Here is a 21,392-nt window from a genome sequence, read left to right on the forward strand (position 1 = left end):
GAAGAAAAATGGGGATAAAAGTCACTCCCTCCATTTAATTTTACTTGTCCACGTTAACATATCAAGAGAAGGAAATTTTGTTCTTATTATTAATTTTACCCTTCACATTAATTACCCATTTTCAAATTATTTTCGAAGGCTATTGAGACTCACACCAATAAATATGAATATTATGGTAAAATATCTATTCCCTCCGTTTCATATTACTTGTCACTTTCCCTTTTGCACGCCCCTTAAGAAATCACAAATAAAAGATGTATTTTACTATCTTACCCTATCTCTCTTCAATAAATACATTCTAATCAAAATTTACTATTTTCACGAACATTTATTAGTAAGGGTAAGATGGGAAAGAATTAATTAACTTCATCTTGATTTTGTAAATGAACAAGTAATTTGGACATATATTTTTAGTAATATGGCCAAGTAATATGGGACAAAGAGGGTAAGATGGGAAAGATTTAATTCATTTTATCTTGGTTTTGTAAATGAACAAGTAATTTGGACATATATTTTTAGAAATGTTGAGTACTTCATTTATGAACAATTAAAAGTGCATGGAGAAAATAAATATGTTCCAAATTTTTGTCAAGATAACCTATACGTCTAGGAGAGATTTTTCCCCTTTGACATTTGTGAAGGATAAAAAAGTAGTTTAGTAATGGTGCACGGCGGGAACAACGGAGGAGTATGGTCATTTATTCTCACATCCCAAGAACTCAAAAGTCAAAAGTCAACAAGTCCATAAATGTACGGAGGAAATAAATGTGTCGGATAATTAAATTTGAAGTGCATTTATACATTTAAATAAATATTCGCTATGACATTTCATGTGCAAAAAATTTTGGTTAAAATGTACAATTTATATAATAAAGGTACAAATTTGTATCCGTGTTAGTTCTCTCTTCACACTTATATATATTAGAAATATAAGCGTGGGGAGGGATGAACACCATCCCTCCAAATTTTATCTCTTGACAAAAAATTGTACACGTAATGATTTCTTGTACCATAAGCTATATAACAAATACACTTTATCCAACTTATTTTTGTATCTCAATAAAAGTGAAGTTAAAGAACTTTTCAATATTTATTCCATCCTCATATATAGACGTATGCATTTCAATTTTAATTCTCCGACATATTTATTTCCTCCGTGCATTTTAAATTGTTCACTTTTGACTTTTCGTGTTCTTACCGAATATTTATTCTTTTCGCATGTATAGACATATGCAGTTCAATTTTAATTCTCCTACACAAATTTATTTTCTTACGTGCACTTTTATTTGTTCACTTTTGACTTTTCACATTGTTTAAGTCAATTAATAAATCCTATGTGGATCTATGCCAGATGCCATATTTATTCTCTTAGATAATCGATCCCCGTTCAATTTTAATTCTCCGACACATATTTATTTCCTCCATGCACTTTTACTTGTCCACTTTTGACTTTTCACGTTTTTTAATATTTATTTTCTTCTCATGTATACATGTATGCACTTCAATTTTAATTATCCGATTCTCATATTTATTTTTTCCGTGCACTTTTGATCTTATTCAAGGTTTATTTATCCGTTATTTAAGGTTTGTTGAGAATAATTTTCCTTTTAAAATTTTTTGACCACATTATTACTTTTCACATTCTTCTAACTTAATAAATGATACTACAATTACTAATTCTTGCAAAATCCCCATTACCATACTTGACTTATTCCGTTCTTTAAAAATTAATAAAAATGAAGTACCCTTTCGTCCAAATATTGTGTCCATTACTAAAAATATATATTATTTTTCTATTCTATATATTTTTCTTCTTTTCTATTTCTAATATATGTAAGTGTGAAGAAAGAACTAACACAAGAATAGAAATTTGTATCACAAGCTATATAAATTGTATACTCTCTCTCTCTCTTTATCCTACAATTCCTAATTCCCCGAACCTAAATATTTATCTCTTCTCATGTATACACATATGCACTTCAAATTTAATTCTCCGACACATTTATCTCTTCCGTGCACTTATACTTGTTGACTTTTTGACTTTTCAAGTTCTTAAATATCGCGTAGAAATCCTCCATCCATATTACTTGGCCACATTACTAAACTACCTTTTTACTAAATATTTATTCTCTACTAATATATACAAGTCCTGCACTCATTTTTAATTCTCCGACACATATTTATTTTTTTCGTCCACTTTTACATCAGTTCAACCTAAACAAATCTTTGATTACGAAAAATATATGTCCAAATTACTTGTTCATTTACAGAACCAAGATAAAATTAATTAAAACTTTCACATCTTATCCTCTCTGTCCTGTATTACTTAGCCACATTACTAAAAGGATATGTCCAAATTACTTGTTCATTTACAAAACTAAGATAAAATTAATTAAATCTTTCCCATCTTACCCTTAGTAATAAATGTTCTTGAAAATAGTCAATTTTGATTAGAATGTATTTATTTGAGAGAGATAGAGAGAATAGTAAAATACATTCGTATTACTTTCGGCCTTGTTGTCAAACCTAAAAGTGACAAGTAATATGGCGTCATCGAGAGAAAGTATATATTTTACCATAATATTCATATTTATTGGTGTAAGTCTCATAATGCCTTCGAAAATAATTTGAAAATGAGAATTAAAGGAAAATTAATAATAAACACACACAAATATTCGGACGATTAATTCCATGGAAATTAATGGCCACCGCTTCGTACGATTCTCCCTCGAGCTTCTTGCGTTGCACAGCTTTAATTGGTCCCTACGATAAATAAAGGAATACTTCGTCGAAGGATGACATGTATACAAATATGTACGCTTATAATATATTCGACGTGGTCTCTTTATACACAATCAACATAATTGAAGTTTCATACTAATTAATAATTACTATATTGGTTTCTTTCTCTCTTCTATGTTAACGGTTTTCAATAAAAGACCTTGGGAATCTCGACTTTTTCCCCGTGTTTCCTTCTTTGTCAATTCTTTAAACGGACGAACTTTGTGCTCTCAATTTGTACCAAAAGTTATTTTAATTCTACTACACGAACTCGTTCACTTTTGACTTTTCACGTGCCAAAATTAATAAATAAAGTATATATATTATCATAATATCCATATTTATTGGTGTATAGTTTCAATAAGACGGAAAATGATTTCGCTATGTCGAATTAATGTGAAGCTCCAATAAGAAGATTTTTTTCTTGATATGTTAACGTTAATAAGTAAAAGTGAAGGGATGCAGCACTTTTATCCCCGTTTTCCTTCTTTGTCAATATTTTACTTATTTACTCTCCTAAACGATTATTATCATTTATAAAATGTACGACTTTATATTTTTATTTCGTAATTAAAATTTGGTGATTTATGATATAACATATATCTTTCTAATTTTTATTTCTTTGTAACAATTTGTTTTATCTATAATTGTTAATATAAAAAATTATAATATATTTTTTAATTAATTTAATAAAAATATTTTATTAGTTTTGCTTTCAAAAAATCTAATATATACAACAATGGTTCTTATGTTTGGATCCAATGGGCTACTTCTTAATATAAATGGATATCAACACTGCGGGTGCATACATATAAAATATTAAAGAAAAAAAAGAAAAATTTAGTCAAAATATTAATTTTCCCTCATATTCTTACTAATTTTCTTTTACATATGAACACATTAATGAGGTGGATTTCCAAAAAGTTCGACTTTTCCATCTCAAAGTTAATTCCATCAACTCCATCTTTTAATTATAACTAAAGTCATGGTACATAAAATACATTTTGTATATGTTGCTATATATAATAACAATTTGAATGTTTTTAAAAGTTATTGTTCAAAATACAAACCTTAAAACGCCTCGCTAATTAAAGGGGCAATAAACCACATTGGAGCATCATTATCTAGATGTATCGCTTTATCAATATTTCCTAGCACTTTCTATATTTATCCTTATGTCGTTTATGCTTATCTCTTCTAATTTATCCATTAAGATAGATTAGTCTCAGAAGAAAATCTTTTAGTTAGACATAGTATTCTCAATAGATGTTCTGCAAAGCACTGTATTTAAGCAGATCGTTCAGTTTAACATTCAATAATACACATCATTTTTCCATAGCAATTCAAGCTCTTATAACAAGGTGTAACATGTTACAACTAGCCTATTTGAGTTTGATAACACTTCCCATCTTTATGGGCAAAGTATGTCCAGATGATGAGACTTGATAGGTGCTTTTGCTAGCTCGGGAAGTAAGTTTGAGTCTATAGAAATATCTTGCTTCAAGACTTATCACCGGCAGCTTAAACATGTCTTTATGTATGAGAGAGATTAATCAAAATTCAGATTTAGGTCGCTTTCTTGACAAACAACCTACGTCGGATCTTTAGTAATCCTTATGAAACATTCTTGCGTTTATTTCAGATGTAGTTATATGTTTCTTTTCTCTCTGTTGACAATGATTAGACCTTTTTTGCTCGCTATGAATAGGCTGGATGCCATCTTACTCATTGCTTATTAGGTACATTAGAAATGTAATACAATTTGAGTATTTTCACTTGCAGCAGTCTTGTTATCATTTACCGTAAGCTTTTGCTAACTTTTCAAAAGCTTTCAAGTACTATCAAAATAAGCAAGAATCTGTGACTACTCTAAGCCTACTTGCCTTTGAAGTTTCAAGTTGATGATTGGTCTTTCAAGTACTGTATGGTTAATTTTATGCACCCCCAAAGTTGATAGTATTTGATGCTTAGGTGGCCGGCGCCATCCTTTAGCATCAATATGAGTTGGAAACTAAATCACATTTACAAGCTGATAAAGTAAAAAAGATTGATATCTTTGTCCTTGCTTTCTATGCCATTGGGAAAAAAGATTGATATCTTTGTCCTTGTTCTTTATGCCATTGGAATTTGACATCACCTGATACTTAGGTGGATGTCCATTTCACATTTCTCAACATGGTGTGCTTTTCTGTGTTGTTTTAGGCTTGTACTGACTCCAATAATGTCTCTGTTAAGGATGAAAAGCCACATTAGAAAATCATCTGAACGTCTTTATGGTTTAAAGCAGGCCCTTCTGTTGTTCGATCTTATCTGTTTGTCATCTGAACCTTAAGCAAACCTTGACTTCATTTGGTCGGGAATCTGACGAGTGGTTTCTTCTTTTCATTTTAGATTTTTTTTTTAATAAGGGTGGGGTCACCTTGTTCTTTTGATTTTACATTCTAATCAAAATCCAGTGAGGAGGATCCACAAAAAATAAATTAAAAAGCAGAGCAAAAAAAAGAGGCCCCTTCATCAGTTTGAAAAAGACGATTATCCATTGAAAAGTTTCTACAAAAACCCTTGATTCCTTTTGCATAATGCATAATTATGTGCTGGAGAAGCGTAGCAGAATATTATGTGGTGCTCAACCCATCTTCAATAACAAGGCTGGATATTTGTACAAAAGCCAGGATTGATATTTTAATAATGGAACAGCACTCCATCAATTTTTTTTTTTTAGGAGAAAAGAAAAAAAAAAGCGTTCCTAATCTTACACGTAGCCAGGGGCTGATGCCACCATTTGGCATAATAATGAGTTCCGTATTTTTTTATGCAAACATAAATTTATATGTGAAAATTTATTAATATATAATTTACTTATATCTATTAATGTTTAAAAAATTATATATTAACAAATATTAGATTTAAGCTTATAATTTATGAGTATAATAATATAATATTAAAGACTTTAAAGATAGAATTATCAAATTTAAAGTTTAGATTCGTATCTTTTCGAAACACTGGAGATTACATTATCGTTGTCGTGGTCTTTTGGCAACACGAAATACAATTTGAGGGAATAATGTGTGTTTGTCCCTAATTTTGCAAATAAAGCCACTGACAGATGGTGACAGCCGATTAGAGTAGCTGTACATACGTCTACTTGAGTGAAGTCCCCTTAAAAAAATCCACAGAGCCGGTCATATCTCCAAGAATATACTCAAAATAAGCAGTAAACCTGTATTATTTTAAACTGGCAATTCCCAGTGCCAGTCACCCCTTGACAGTTACAGCTTTACATAGGACTCCAGATAGGACAACCCTCCCACTATAAAACCCTGAATCCTATGCCGCTTTATATAATAAAAAATAAAATATTCCTACATTGAAAAAAATATTTAGCTATGGAGGGACGTGAATTTACACACGCATATGCAGAGCCAAGGGATGAGACAACATCAGAACAGCTATTCCAAAAACGGCGTTGCTGTTTTTTCTTCCCGTCAGTAAAAGAAGGTACTGTTTGGCTTAAAAGAATTAACGTTATAAAGAAGTTACGTGAGTGGTCGGAGATTGTAGCTGGTCCAAGATGGAAGACTTTTATACGGCGTTTTAATCGGAATAAAAATGGGACGCATGGGAAATATCAGTATGATCCTTTAAGTTATGCATTGAATTTTGATGAAGGGAATAATGGAGAGGAAGATGATGAGTATGGGCTTAGGGATTTTTCGACCAGGTATGCTTCTATTCCGGCGTCGGCTAGAGGGTCCATGGATTTGGGCAGAGATGGGCCTAATTTTGTCTGATTGGACCAATAGTTTCAGTGGTGGAGAATGTGTGGTGGTGAAACATCAGAGTCCACAGGTCATTATAGCTGGTCTTTTTTCGTAATTGAATTGTATAATCAATTGATATACTAGTATATTTTATTATTAGTTTTATACATTGTTAATGAGTTGGGTTATTTTGTGCATAAATAAAGATATTGAATGATACATGAGGGATTGGAGGAACATGCAAGTTTTGTACTTTATTATTGCGGTATTATTTATTTTTGGGAAATGGTTAGATTTGTCCCTGCACTATTTTAGATTAAGCAACTGTGTTCTTGGATATAGGTTAAACTTTTAGTCTAATATTACCCTCGACATTAGGAAATAATTTCATTTTTTTCGTTGACCCTTAATGCCTAATGGAATTCCATTTTGAAAGAATTTGTATATCATACTAGTAAGAAATTGAGGGGTAAAGTTTGGACCTCTTTCTTTTTAAGAATTTAATTAGACATGATCGTTCATGTTTGAGCTTCATTATGGTAAGGGGAAATATAAGATGATCTGATGACGGTAAGAGTATGAGGACAGCCCGGTGTACAAAGCATCTTGTGTTAGCGAGGTTGGACGAAGGATCACACCCCAAGGGTTTTGATCCAGACAACCTATCCTAAATGCAAGTATTAGTGGCTGCTCCCATGGTTCGAACTTATGACCTACAGGTCACGTGGATATAACTTTACGTTGTTCTTAGGCTCTCCTTCGACAATGAGGGTATGAATGAACAAAACATAAAACAAGGGTGAAACTGAATAATTTCGAATAGCACGACAAATTTGGATCTTTCAGCTTTATCATTCCTTTTTCGTTTGGAGATAAAGATTTAATGGATGAAAATGTAGTGTTGTTCATGGAGTTGTCAATTTTACATCAGTATGAATGGACAAAAGTGTAATAAAATCAAGTAATATTGACTGATTTCGACTAGACAACGATAAATTTGGATCTTTTCGTTTTATTGTTCCTTTTTGTTGGGAGATAAAGGTTTAATGGATGAAAAAAGAGTGCCATTCATGGAATTGTCAATTTTACAAAGTGGAGATAATCCACCTTATCCAAAAGAAAAAGAACACAAAGTGGAGATAAACCTTTGCCTTTCTACCCCTTCTAATTTCTATAATTTCATTTTGTGGTTTTTTCTCTACTCCACCAACTTGTCAAGCACTAGTATTGCGCAGTGTTTCCAGTTTTTTATTTCTAAAAAATTAAGTTCATTCGAAGAAGATAAGGAGTTCTTGGTAAGATAATTTAATTTAGAAACCTGGATAAATAGTGGTCCCTCAACAATAACATGAGACTTCCATTTGCTAATGAAAAAGGCACGCAATAGCTTAAACTATTGTTCTCTTGGAATAGTTTAAATGTGCTCAAGTTGATTCGAACATTACTGCTATTAGAAACATAAGAAAAAGAAGGCGAGCACGAGCTTCCTTATTGTTTAATTGGAACCTACACTTGAATTCAGAAACATTTCTGACATGTTTGACAAAAGAAGTAGCACGAATTTCCCTTCGAATGGATGGGTCTTTAATTGTGCCTGTCAATACTAGGCATGAGTTCTTTACGAGCAAAAGTCATGCGGGCATAATTTGTAGGATATTATGATGCGAAAATATAAAATTATGCGAAAAAGTTATTTGTTATGAGCGGAAAAAATTAAACATCAGCACAAAATAGGGGCATAAGTGCCACTGAACCCGTTTGACATCTATGAGCACAGAAATGTTGCATCTCGCTATCATGCTCGTGTTTGTTCCATTTCGAGGGTCTCCAGGAAATTAAGACCAATTTTGTATGAAGACTGCCGTGATTCCAAAGCAATTACACATCTAATTGTTAGGTACAGGTGCATGATTGCTTTTATAGTGATCAACAGCAGATTTGAGTTGATGGCACTTCTGTCAAGAGAGTCAAAAGTCTACATTAGGATTACACATTTTTCTTGATAAGGCAGGATACACAAAAGTTGGCCATCATGGTTGAAAACTAGAGGTTCATTTTGCGGGTATTACGCGACTTTATATCCAGCAAAATGTCACCAACTACCCAGGGAAAGCCCAGACAATTAGCACTTCCTTGGCAGTAATTAGGATGATAAGTAACATGATACCATGCTGATGCCAATTTCTGATGATCATCCTCCTTGCAGCAACCAGTGAACCATCCTTTGACCTCCTTCCGTAGGCTTTTGGCAGAAACCAAGATGCGATCTTTTAGCTCAAAATACCTCCTGTTGTCCCGCTTCAAATACTCAGACTTCTGGCGCAAGTTGCCTGTCAGTATCTCAACCTCCTTCTCTGCTCCATAGTAGTTGAGTAAGCTGCTCATTTTATCCAAGTACAGCTCTTTGTGATTTTTAGCATTTTCAAGGAAATCCTCATAACCTTCCACTAAAAGGTCATGATCATAAGCATCCTGGATAGTGCAAAGGTCATCTGCGTTCCTACGAACAAAAGACTTGACAATACCACGATAAAGCTTTCCTAGTACCCCTTCAGAAATATACATGGGTTTGTCCCACCTCTCCATGAAATCAGGAAACTCTCTTGGTTTTAAATACCTCGGCATCTCAGCTGCAGCTCCAGTTTTTGCAAAGTCCACAGCCATAGAGTGAAGGGTTGCTAATTGAAGGCATTTTGGATTCAGAGCTTTATCTGGTTCACGATCTGCATGAACCAAATGTGCGGTAGAGATCGCACCTAGAGTATCGCTAATCATGTAATCAACGAAAAATCTCTGAATTTCCTGCAAAAATCAGAGAGGTATTCAGAAATAAGGTTTCTTGACTATTTGAAGAAATAATGTTCAAGCTACCTCTAGAGTGACTTCGTGATCCATTATACGAGGTCTTCGCCCAGTGTAGTCCATGGGTGTCACAGTTTGTTTAGGAATGAGATTTTCATCCCAGCTTATGAAATAAAGATCCCCATCAAGATCACCACCAGAGCATTCATTTGGATGAGGCCTGTACATGACAATTCACTACTCTAAGTACTCTAAAAGAAAAAATGTCGAAAGCAGACCTCTGCTCCAAGACTAGCCAACTCTCTATTCATGCCTCTTTTCAACTCTTCACACATGCTAAAATTTCACAATGAAATATTTTATGACGAAAAAACATGAAAGACAGTCTTTGTGAAAGGGCAACGAAAACAAATGTTTCAGTGTTCAAGCAAGCCAGTTATCCCCCTAAAGGTATTAACAAAAATCTATCACGGAAGTGTGGCAGCTGCATATACACAATACGGTAAAGTTTGTGATATAGCTTCATGATACCTGAACACCTCCAAAAAAAACATTGTAAGTAATATCATAGAATACATGAACCTCTAGCAAAAAAAAAAAAAAAAAAAAAAAAAGATATTATATTCAGTGCAAATTTTTGAGGAAGATGTATTCAGTGCAATTACTAGAACCTATTAGTACTTACAACAAGTACTACACCTCAATCCCAAGGTAGTCAGGGTAGGCTACTAGAACTTATTTAAAAAGAATAATAGAACCTATTAGCACTAGCCACTTACTTTCTGTCCTAGTTTTAAAATTCCAAAACTTTGCAAAGAGACTGTGGAAAAGGGCAGGGTATGGTAGACGAATCAAATTATGTAAAATAGTTGGGATATGAAAGTTCCACTAAATATCGTGTACTGAACATTTTCTGCTCAAATATCATACATTGAGCATTTAAACCCTACCTTTCTCCTTTCTGAGGAAAAATAATGCAATCCGCCCAGGCCTTTTCCTCTAATGCCACCTCATACACAGCATCCAGTACTCTTATATCTCCTGGATGAAGACAAGGGTTTTTTGTTACTACAACCTTGCCTCTTACTACTGCAGTTTTTTCATCCACCTTCTCAAAGAAATTCTGGGGACCATTTTGTAGCTCGGCCTTATTCATGGTTATTCGTACATAAACCTGGCCATAATCCAATATACCTGTTTCATCTAGGCATCCTACTAGAACTCGCCCTTTTGGGATGAATATACGACACCTACTTCTTAGGTCAGAAAGCTGATTCTCAAAATGTGATTGAAGCATCATCGAAAGATAAGGCTCCAAATTGGGTGCGTATCCTTGAAGCAACATCCTCATTAAGATTTTTTTTACGTCTCCACCACCTATGCTCTCCAAAACATCTAAAGCTGCCTCGTTAGTGGTCAACATCTTGCCCAGAAGACGGAGATGATTATCTAGCAGGTCTTCTAAAGCTTTATCCTCAACTCCCAAAGTAGATAAAAGGATAACAATCTCCCGGTTCAGATAGCAAGGCATGGCGTCACTCCACTTGGTAATATTAAGCATCCTGTTCTTTGATTCAAATTTGAGCATACTGCCACGAAGTGACAGCTTGCGGAAGGAATTACGGTCAACAGCTATCACACCTTTATAACCACCATATCGTATTTGAAATGCTGATGGGATATCATCCAATCCACATTTTTCAGCAACTTGTCTGGCAAAAGCTTGGGAAATCTTTCCAATACCATCTGAGAAGCAATAAGTAACACCATCAGAGGTTACTTCAATATCTGGAAGAATCTCAACATGCTGCGGTTGGACCTCCATTGTTTGAAAAGAGGTGCTAAACAACTGACCCATCCTTGCAGCACATTTCGAGACACTACGAATCTTGTTGAAGCACCCCATCCACTCTCTGATATCTTCTGCCTTGACATATTCATTAGAAGCAAACATCCAAACTGAATTTGAGCGTAGCTGACTGGCCGAGAATGCCAGGAAAAAGAATCTTTTAGTTCCAATAACAATTCCTTCTCGAAGGATAGACAAAATCCGATGATAGATTTTTGTTCTGTAAGGTTTTGCAAAGATACCTTGTTCAACACTCATAGAAATGGCATTAGGAGAAAGTTTACTCCAATCCTCTTCTACAAAAGTTACTCTCAAGAAATCAGAAGCATGTGATGCAAAGTTCTTCACGATGTAATTGGAGGTTTCAAGCTCTGGACCCAAGCAGTAAATCTTTGATGGTGTTACCAAGACTCTGTGAACACTCATCATGTTATGATTCACTAACCTGCGGTAAGATGATGAAGGTTGGTTCTTACTGCTTTTACCCGAAACATGCAATCGTGTCTTGATGAATGTCACAGGCTCGAAGCAGGTTGACTGCAACTTCTGCATTTTTTGAAGGAACATCACTGCAGTATCCAATTCTAATTTGCTAAGAACTTCAATGAGATCAGTATCAACAGCACCAAGACTAATTTTTTGAGTGTGTACGAGGGAGTTAAGCTGGAAAAGGATCTCGTATGGTAGCTTCAGATCTGATCGGAAACTCACAAGGGGAACGAATTCAGAAGCAGAATAAATATCTCCAACTTTAACCAGAAATAGATGTATCACATTGTTGTTGCAATATGGCAAACTAGAAAGCAAATCTGAACTTAATAATCTGTCTTCAATTTCCCAACAAAGAGAAGATGAACATCCGATAGACTTTATGCCGGAAAAATCAGTTGTCCGAACCCAAAGGAACTCACAATCTTCCTTGCAGATATGATACCGGTCAGCACTGAATTTGGAAGCAACAGCGGTTCCAGAAACTCTTTGGTATAGCTTGGGTGCATGTTTTAGCTGAAAGCAAAACTACTGAAATGAAAATGACAAACTTGATTTGTTTCTTTTTTCTAATAGATTTTTATAGAAGATCGTAAGTCAATTCTAACCCATCAAGATACAATACATACTGGAAGGAAATAAGTGGTCCAATTTTTCAAAAAAAAAAAGGAAAAAAAAAAAAAGGGAAGGTACATATCGCCCAAAGAAATAGCTTTTGCCTCAGAAATAAAGGTTAAACGATCGAAAAATTCAGCAATGCCAAGATTTCATTTCAGCAAAATGTTACTCCATTTCCCGTCAGAGGATTTTCACTTTATCTTTTTGGTTTTCTTACGAAATTCTGTTTCTCTTTTCAAGGTTATGTCAGGGGTATTTTTACACAAAGTTCACTCAGGATAGGATATCATCTATCGTTGTATTTTATTGCATGTATCACATACATAAATTAAAAAAAAAAAAAAAGGGTTATCCCTTTGTTTTAATTGTTTATTGGAAAAAATTAAACTCAGACTTCTTTAGAAGTCGGAGACTAGTCAATACATAATAAAAATGTTCTTAGACCAAATAGTGACAGAAGCATCCATGACACATGCACAATCCCAGCTAATATAACATGCCATGACTATAGCCTTATTAGCCCGAGTTATTGTTAATACTTTTACTGATCCTTCCCTACCTTTTCAATTTAAAAAATGGCTTTTAGTGATCTAGCATCCAAGTACTTCAGAATCCTCCTGTTCATTAGTCAAAGCTGCCGCAGACTTTTGGTAGGATCATTTCGAAAACTATTCAGAAACCATGCAAATTGTGCAAACTGTGTAATCTATATACAAGTTTCATTTAAAAAAATCAAAAGGTAACAGGTTCCCTCAATTCAAAAGAGCAGAAGAATGCTCTGAACAGTATTGATTCCTCTTTCTAAGTTTTACCTCTGACTTTCTATATAATATAACTTTTCCTTCTCTTCACTATGTAATATCCTTGACATTGCAATGTAACTAAAGGTCTAAAAATGTCGTAACATCTAATTTTAGAGTGAAAGTGAAACACACTACAACATAATATGTTTTCCCGGAAAACACTTAAGTCACATCTTCCCCAAAGCATGTGCAGCTCACAATCTGCACAGATTTTGCAGCTTATTTTAACTTATGAATGACTATTAGAGGTCATTTGGTAGGATGCATTAGAGAAAATAATACATGCATTAGCTTTGTGTATTACTAATCCCTTGTTTGCAGGGCCAAATCTAGGATTTCTGGAACATGGGTTCACCACTTAAAAAGGAAAGGAGGAGAAAATGTATTAAGAGGGACTTGATCCGTAGTCCTTAGGTAAATAACCATTTAGCCTTTTAATAGTATGGGTTCCAGCAGATAGTATTATACTAATTTTAGAAAATATATACATAAAATATCTAGTTTTATGGAGAGACCATGTGTTCACGTGGCCCAAATATAGTACCTAAAATCGCCTCTGCTTGTTTGGTATACTTTTTCAACATATGTATAACTAAAGTATTAGTTACTTTAGTTATACACTCTATTTGGTACTATCCTATGTATAACTAATACATAGCAAACCATGATTTTAGCAGTACAAGGGTTTTTAATACATGCATAAACATGATTAAAGATGCAATTGCCCCTGAAGTCCCTCAAAACCTTTTCCAAATCCTTTCCACCGTATGATTGCAGCCGAATCATCTTCTTCTTCAGTTTCTACTTGGGCTTCCTCTTCAGAAATCAAATTCAGAAGGTCCGATTTACAAATTTAAAATAAAATTAAATGCAGAAGGAAATAGGGAAACTTATGAGGCAAATCTATACACCCACATAGTAAATCTAGTGTCTTACAAAACATAAATGAAGGCTCAAAAGAGAGAGAGGAGGGGGCGGGGGACAGAAGAGGTCACGGTCAAGGTGCGTGGAAAACGAATGCATTTTTTTAAAGCGTAGTTCATGCGAATTTGCACTTTGATAAGTTAAGAAATCAAGCAACTGTTTTGGAAACCTACTAGTTCAATTAATTAATTTACGGTCGTTCTAATATAACTGTTACAACAAAAATAGTAGTGGAAGAGAGAGTAAAACTGCTGCAATAAAAATAGTGTACAAAGCTAAAGAATGTGGAGGGTATTTTTGTAAACAAACATTTTTTTAAGAAACTATGCAAGTCTTTAATACACCAAACTAAACAGTAGATAAGAAATAATGCCGGCATAACTAACGCCACCATAACTAATCCCAACATTACTGATACACCCTATTCAACAGCTCTTCTACACCCTACCAAACGACCCCTTAATTGCATAGATAACCAATACTGTCCTTCTCCTTCAAGTTGGAGATTCTCCCAAAAGAAAATGTGCAACTGCAAGTGAGGAAGAAGAAAAACATTTTTTATGAGATATAACTTTATAGGCCACTCCATAAAGGTTATCCTTGCATCCTTACTAAATCATACAATGTGCTTTTGGGCTACTTGATACAAATAAAAAATGGAACTGGAAGTAGGAGGTTTGACTAGCGTGCAAGGGTGGTACGTTCATGTAGTTGTTGGGTTCATTAAGAAAACTCAGTTGGTTATACGTTTGGGGATTTAACCTAAGTTGCTCGGACTCGGGTGCGGGTGTCCGATACGGGTGAGGATCTAGAGGTCGGATCCTTCATGATCTAAATTTTAAGATTCCGGGATACGGAATCTTATGAGGCAAACCTACACACCCACATAGTAAATCTAGTGTCTTACAAAACATAAATGAAGGCTCAAAAGAGAGAGAGGCGGGGGGCAGCAGAGAGAACAGAAGAGGTCACGGTCAAGGTGCGTGGAAAATGAATGCATTTTTTTAAAGCGTAGTTCATGCGAATTTGCACTTTGATAAGTTAAGAAATCACGCAACTGTTTTGGAAACCTACTAGTTCAATTAATTAATTTACGGTCGTTCTAATATAACTGTTACAACAAAAATAGTAGTGGAAGAGAGAGTAAAACTGCTGCAATAAAAATAGTGTACAAAGCTAAAGAATGTGGAGGGTATTTTTGTAAACAAACATTTTTTTTTTAAGAAACTATGCAGGTCGTTAATACACCAAACTAAACAGTAGATAAGAAATAATGCCGGCATAACTAACGCCACCATAACTAATCCCAACATTACTGATACACCCTATTCAACGCTATTCTTCTACACCCTACCAAACGACCCCTTAATTGCATAGACAACCAATACTGTCCTTCTCCTTCAAGTTGGAGATTCTCCCAAAAGAAAATGTGCAACTACAAGTGAGGAAGAAGAAAAACATTTTTTATGAGATATAACTTTATAGGCCACTCCATAAAGGTTATCCTTGCATCCTTACTAAATCATACAATGTGCTTTTGGGCTACTTGATACAAATAAAAAATGGAACTGGAAGTAGGAGGTTTTGACTAGCGTGCAAGGGTGGTACGTTCATGTAGTTGTTGGGTTCATTAAGAAAACTCAGTTGGTTATACATTTGGGGATTTAACCTAAGTTGCTCGGACGCGGGTGCGGGTGTCCGATACGGGTGAGGATCTAGAGGTCAGATCCTTCATGATCTAAATTTTAAGATTCCGGGATACGGAATCTTATGAGGCAAACCTACACACCCACATAGTAAATCTAGTGTCTTACAAAACATAAATGAAGGCTCAAAAGAGAGAGAGGCGGGGGGCAGCAGAGAGAACAGAAGAGGTCACGGTCAAGGTGCGTGGAAAACGAATGCATTTTTTTAAAGCGTAGTTCATGCCAATTTGCACTTTGATAAGTTAAGAAATCACGCAACTGTTTTGGAAACCTACTAGTTCAATTAATTAATTTACGGTCGTTCTAATATAACCGTTACAACAAAAATAGTAGTGGAAGAGAGAGTAAAACTGCTGCAATAAAAATAGTGTACAAAGCTAAAGAAGTGGAGGGTATTTTTGTAAACAAACATTTTTTTTTAAGAATCTATGCAAGTCGTTAATACACCAAACTAAACAGTAGATAAGAAATAATGCCGGCATAACTAACGCCACCATAACTAATCCCAACATTACCGATACACCCTATTCAACGCTATTCTTCTACACCCTACCAAACGACCCCTTAATTGCATAGACAACCAATACATCGTCCTTCTCCTTCAAGTTGAGAGATTCTCCCAAAAGAAAATGTGCAACTACAAGTGAGGAAGAAGAAAAACATTTTTTATGAGATATAACTTTATAGGCCACTCCATAAAGGTTATCCTTGCATCCTTACTAAATCATACAATGTACTTTTGGGCTACTTGATACAAATAAAAAATGGAACTGGAAGTAGGAGGTTTTGACTAGCGTGCAAGGGTGGTACGTTCATGTAGTTGTTGGGATCATTAAGAAAACTCAGTTGGTTATACATTTGGGGATTTAAACCTAAGTTGCTCGGACTCAAAAAGGTGTGTCCGATACGGGTGAGGATCTAGAGGTCGGATCCTTCATGATCTAAATTTTAAGATTCGGGGATACGGATCCGGTTATGGATACAAAAAAAGCGGGAATCGGCTAAAACAAATTCAACCATCTAAAAATAGAGTTATAAAACCTAAATTATGAGATATTATGTCGAAACTTGAGGAAAAAAGGGGAGAATCCAGGAAGGAGATAAAAGGAAAAGGAGTGACATAGAAATTTCTAGATACAAGGTATCCATTTTCTTCAATTTCACCTTAGCTTTTGTTTTGATTAAAGAAATCATTGAATCTGTCCCCAATTTCGCCGAAGATTTTGGTCAAAGTATCCAAAATCGGTTGACCAGATCGGGTACGGATCCCACACCCATGTCGGCGGCACGGAAAGCGAAGAGTCCGAGTAACATAGGATTTAACACCTTAATCCCGGATACTTTCACATTAGTAGTTTCCATTAACCACTAATCTCAGTTGATTTTCTTTTATTGAGACTCCGTCCCTGTGATTTAGTGATTGTGTGTGTTCAGCTGAGCATGCTTTGAGCTCGTGCTACTCATCTATTTCTTCTTATTTAAAGCATTGTAAGTCAATTTGTAGAGCTATAAACAGCTCTTACCAATAGTTTCTACAGCTGATCTTATACTCTTCAATTTTTATTTTCTTCTTCAACCCTTGAGATTGTATCACTATTAATAGACAGATACACACACAAACAATCATACTATAAACAAAAATCACAATACTAAGAAAGCACTGAACTCCTAGCACTTGCCACATTAACTCTTGCCAAACCCTAAATGTGAAAAATAACTAAAAAATTCCAAAAATGGGTAACAGAAAAATCAAACCTTCAAAAGAAGTGCAGGTTTTTCATCTTCCAAAGAACACTCAGACGCCTCAGCAATGTCACTAAACTGTACTTCCAACCTATAACACTCCCCAGCATCACTAACCCAAAACTCAAGACTCTTTCTTTCAGGCATAATCAATGTCTTAACATCTCCCCACGTCTCCAAAACCTCCATTAAGTCCTTCTTCACCATTACCCCACTATGCAAGATTCCATTTTGAAACCTGTATTTAGGTTCAACAGGCCTGGAAATAATATCATCAAAAGAGGAAACAAGAACGAGTTTGTAACCTTTAAATACAAGCTTCCCTTGTTCTGATAGTAATAAAGATTGTAACTTTGCTTCCAATGTTTCAAATTGGACTCTACCATGACCTCTTGATTTCCAATTCTTGTGTTCTGAGAATATATCGCAAGCAAAGACTGATCCTTTACCAATTGAAGCATCGAAAAAATCGAAAAGATCTTTGGCTATGGCAGATTGAGGTATGTTTGTGACCTTTACAGTTGTTGTAGCTCTCTTCTCTATACCCATGGTTTGGGAATGGCGAGTTGGAAAGCTCAATGGGGTTTTTAAAGGGTTTCTCCTTTTTCTTTTCGTCCTTTTTCTTTTTGTTTCTGTCCAAACAAACATGTGTCAAAAAAGTAAGAAAGAAATATTACTCCCCATACTTTAATTTATCGATGTAATGTCACTTGTAGAATTTGTTTTCTTACTTTCAGAGTCATTTTTCTCATTTTTAGGGACTTATTTTCTTATAAAAAATGGTTTTCAAAATACTTTGATCAACCAAACATGAAAAAATTGAAATTAAATGTTTTCCTCCCAAACACACACTGTATGACTAAATTCACGATCAAAATACAAAAGTTTAACTCTCGAAATCTGAACTATATACTTAATCGTTATTTGCTAATATTTTTTTTGGTAAGTAAAGATTTTATTACCAAAAGTAAGGCACTTACAGCTCAAGGAAAAAACAAAATTGTAGAGGGAAATTGAAATGCACTGAGACTGGACATTGCACCCCAGCACTAAGCCTTCACTAGCTTTCACTGTTACTAACTCCTACCTCCTGCCATCTTAACTACAAAATTTTACGACATACTACTCTCAACTTGCTATTATAGGACAGTACCGTAGGGAAAGAAATTCAAATTGTGGAGTGTCTTCACTAGCTTCAAATTCTTCCTTCCTTTAGCACAGATCTCTTGGATTACCATTCTCACAATTTGATCACCTTGTTTCTGCTTTGCTGGGAATATCCTGAGATTTCTTTCTTGCCACACGTAGTAGACACACCCAACTAATGCCATTTTGTATATCTCCTCCCTTGTCCTTCTTCCTTTCACTTGGCAAGTAGCCCAAGCTAGCTCATAATTCCATTCATTGCTCTTCTTTGGATACCTTGCCATTGCAACAATTTTTCCCATACTCCAGCTGAATAGACACATTTAAAAAATAGGTGGTGAACAAATTCTTCCTTGTCATCACATAATGGGCATACCACCTCATTTGTTATCCGCCATCTCACTAATCTATCTCTCGTAGGTAGCCTTCCATGAACAGCAAGATAGAAGATAAACACCCATCTAGGCAAGCCTAGATTATGGCAAAACAGTGTCCACCAGTAGATTTTCTGAAATTTCCCTCTCATGTTCAAATATGTGCACTTGATAGAGTATGAAGGGATACTCAGGAACTGTTCAGTGCTAATTCCAGCATCCTGCAAGTACTTCTTTGCATGAAGGATTGTCCTAATCACCCATGATGCTTGTTTGACTTCATCCTCCCACAATTAAGTCCCTATTCTTCCCATAATAAGTGTGAACCCACAGCCACTGCACCCATAATTTGTCATTTTTCTGGTGCAAGTTCCATAGTAGTTTGGTTATTTGCTAATATTAAAACTGGCAATTACCTACTTCATCGAGATTTTTGCTCATTAGAAATATTGATAAACAGTGAGGTGAGGTCCGTGGTGGGGGGAGGGGGGTGTTGTTTTATTTTGCTTTTCTTATATTTGCGATACTTTGGACTATGCAAGCAAATCGACTTAAAAGTAAATCACCGAATAAAAGGAGAAACTATACTCAACGCAAATCTAAATTAATAAATTTTAAATATCGAATTGTTAATAAAATGTTGCAATTAGCTTTGTCCACAATCTAACTCCATTTGGTAGTTGTTGAAATTTGTGATATATCGTATCTTCACCACTGGTGATAGCATATTTAGCATGGACATCTCATGACATCATGTTGCACTTCATATGGCAGTGATTAATGTAGCAATTAGCTTTTGTCCACAATTTATATAGTGCTATGATATCCCTTAATTCCATGTTATTGGCATGACCACTCCTAAGCATGTTGGCATATGTAATTCATGATCTGTTGTTGGTTAGAGTTAAGTTAATTTCAAGAAAAGGGTGTCTCCATAAGTATATACTTATATATATATAGCTAGCGATGACAAAACTCACGTTTTCTTTTTGTTATTTTTTCTTAAAATAATTACTACAAGATAACACAACATTTTGCACCTAAGTAGTCATATTTTCAGTTTATATTCGCATAGCTAAAAAAATTCATAACAATGTTTATTTGTCCATATACATTTACATTAATATTTATATATTTCTTTAAACAATGAATTTACCTCGTACAAAAGTGTATATAATAGTGGGTTACCTTTCTAATATGATTTTATCACCAAGATCTTATAATATTGGTACTCCAACCACGACTTGAGCTCTTTTAAACACAATAACAAATTGAGTTTGTCAATAAGAGGCTGATGGTTTCGGTTAAAAATTAAAAGAGTAATAGAGAAAGTGACTTACCTTTCAAATTATATACAATCAGGGTCGGCTTAATATTTTTGGTGGCATAAAGTCAAACTTTAACGTAAAGCCTAATTTTTTTCGGCAAAATACATCAAATCAACCCTAAATTATACTCAAAATGTCGATGTCACACTTAAACAATACCGATGACCTAATACACACTCGAACATCTTAAAAGTGAATTATTTTACTCCCTGAACTGCTGATGTGGCACAAAATATCAAAATAAAAATAAAAAGGCGCGTTTTGTTTAGAATTTTTCATTTTTTTAATTTAAAGATTTAATTTTTTTTTAACCCCACCCCACCCCACCCCACGCTCACCCGCCCCTTTCTTCTTCATTTCCTCCCATCCCACACTTCTTCTTCTTCATCACGCCCCACCCCCCCCCCCCCCGTCCCTTTCTTCTTCCCCCTCCCCCGGGCCTTTTCTTCTTCACGCCCCATTTTCCATGTCTTCTACTTCATTTTTTTCTCATCACACTTCTCTACAAACTAATTTCTTCATCAATTCATTTTTTCTCATCAAACCCATCATAAATTTCACCACCCCTCTTCATCTTCAAACCCAATTTTTGTTCTCCATCTTGAACCACGCCCCCCACCCACCGCTTTCCTCTTCTTCTTCTTTTTTTGAAAACCCCTCATTTTAACTAACCTATAGGTAATATATTTTCAAAGAGGCGAGCTGCGATTTTGATGGCGGGTTTGGTGATGGGTGTAAAATTTTATAGTGGTTCTTGCAATTTTGGATGGTTTCAATGGTGGTGATTTGATTCCAGTGGTGAATTTTGAATTTATGGTGGTAAAATTATTTTCCTACGTATTAACTTTTAAATTAATGGTTAGGCACGGAATGCTTATGTCTTTTTCTCTTCGGTGCCTTGAGAATACAAAATGGCACGTGTCACAATTTTGTTCACTGTATTTGGATCAGGTCTCTGATGGTCCAATGGACTATCGCACTTCTTGGACAGTGGCCAAAGTTCACTGTATTTGGATCAGGTCTCCGATGGTTGATTTGGATCTATGGTGGTTTTGGTTACTGGGTGTT

At 34.9% G+C, this 21,392-nt stretch overlaps 2 protein-coding genes across 2 annotated transcripts; one reads left to right on the forward strand and one right to left on the reverse strand.

Annotated features, from left to right (window-relative positions):
• Positions 1-6,111: 6,111 nt before the first annotated feature.
• On the forward strand, positions 6,112-6,799 carry LOC132058166 (uncharacterized). Its single transcript, XM_059450717.1, has one exon. It carries the CDS (start codon positions 6,168-6,170, stop codon positions 6,570-6,572), a length of 405 nt encoding a protein of 134 aa, XP_059306700.1. The 5' UTR covers positions 6,112-6,167; the 3' UTR covers positions 6,573-6,799.
• A 1,513-nt stretch (positions 6,800-8,312) lies between these two features.
• On the reverse strand, positions 8,313-18,109 carry LOC132055842 (RNA-dependent RNA polymerase 2). The gene is made up of 4 exons (XM_059447840.1): positions 17,489-18,109; positions 10,295-12,198; positions 9,414-9,564; positions 8,313-9,344 (listed from the first exon to the last, which is right to left on the reverse strand). Exons 1-4 carry the CDS (start codon positions 18,023-18,025, stop codon positions 8,586-8,588), a joined length of 3,351 nt encoding a protein of 1,116 aa, XP_059303823.1. The 5' UTR covers positions 18,026-18,109; the 3' UTR covers positions 8,313-8,585.
• Between the last annotated feature and the right edge of the window lie 3,283 nt (positions 18,110-21,392).

The sequence above is a fragment of the Lycium ferocissimum genome, chromosome 5, assembly GCF_029784015.1.
Source record: "Lycium ferocissimum isolate CSIRO_LF1 chromosome 5, AGI_CSIRO_Lferr_CH_V1, whole genome shotgun sequence".
Lineage (NCBI taxonomy): Eukaryota > Viridiplantae > Streptophyta > Magnoliopsida > Solanales > Solanaceae > Lycium > Lycium ferocissimum.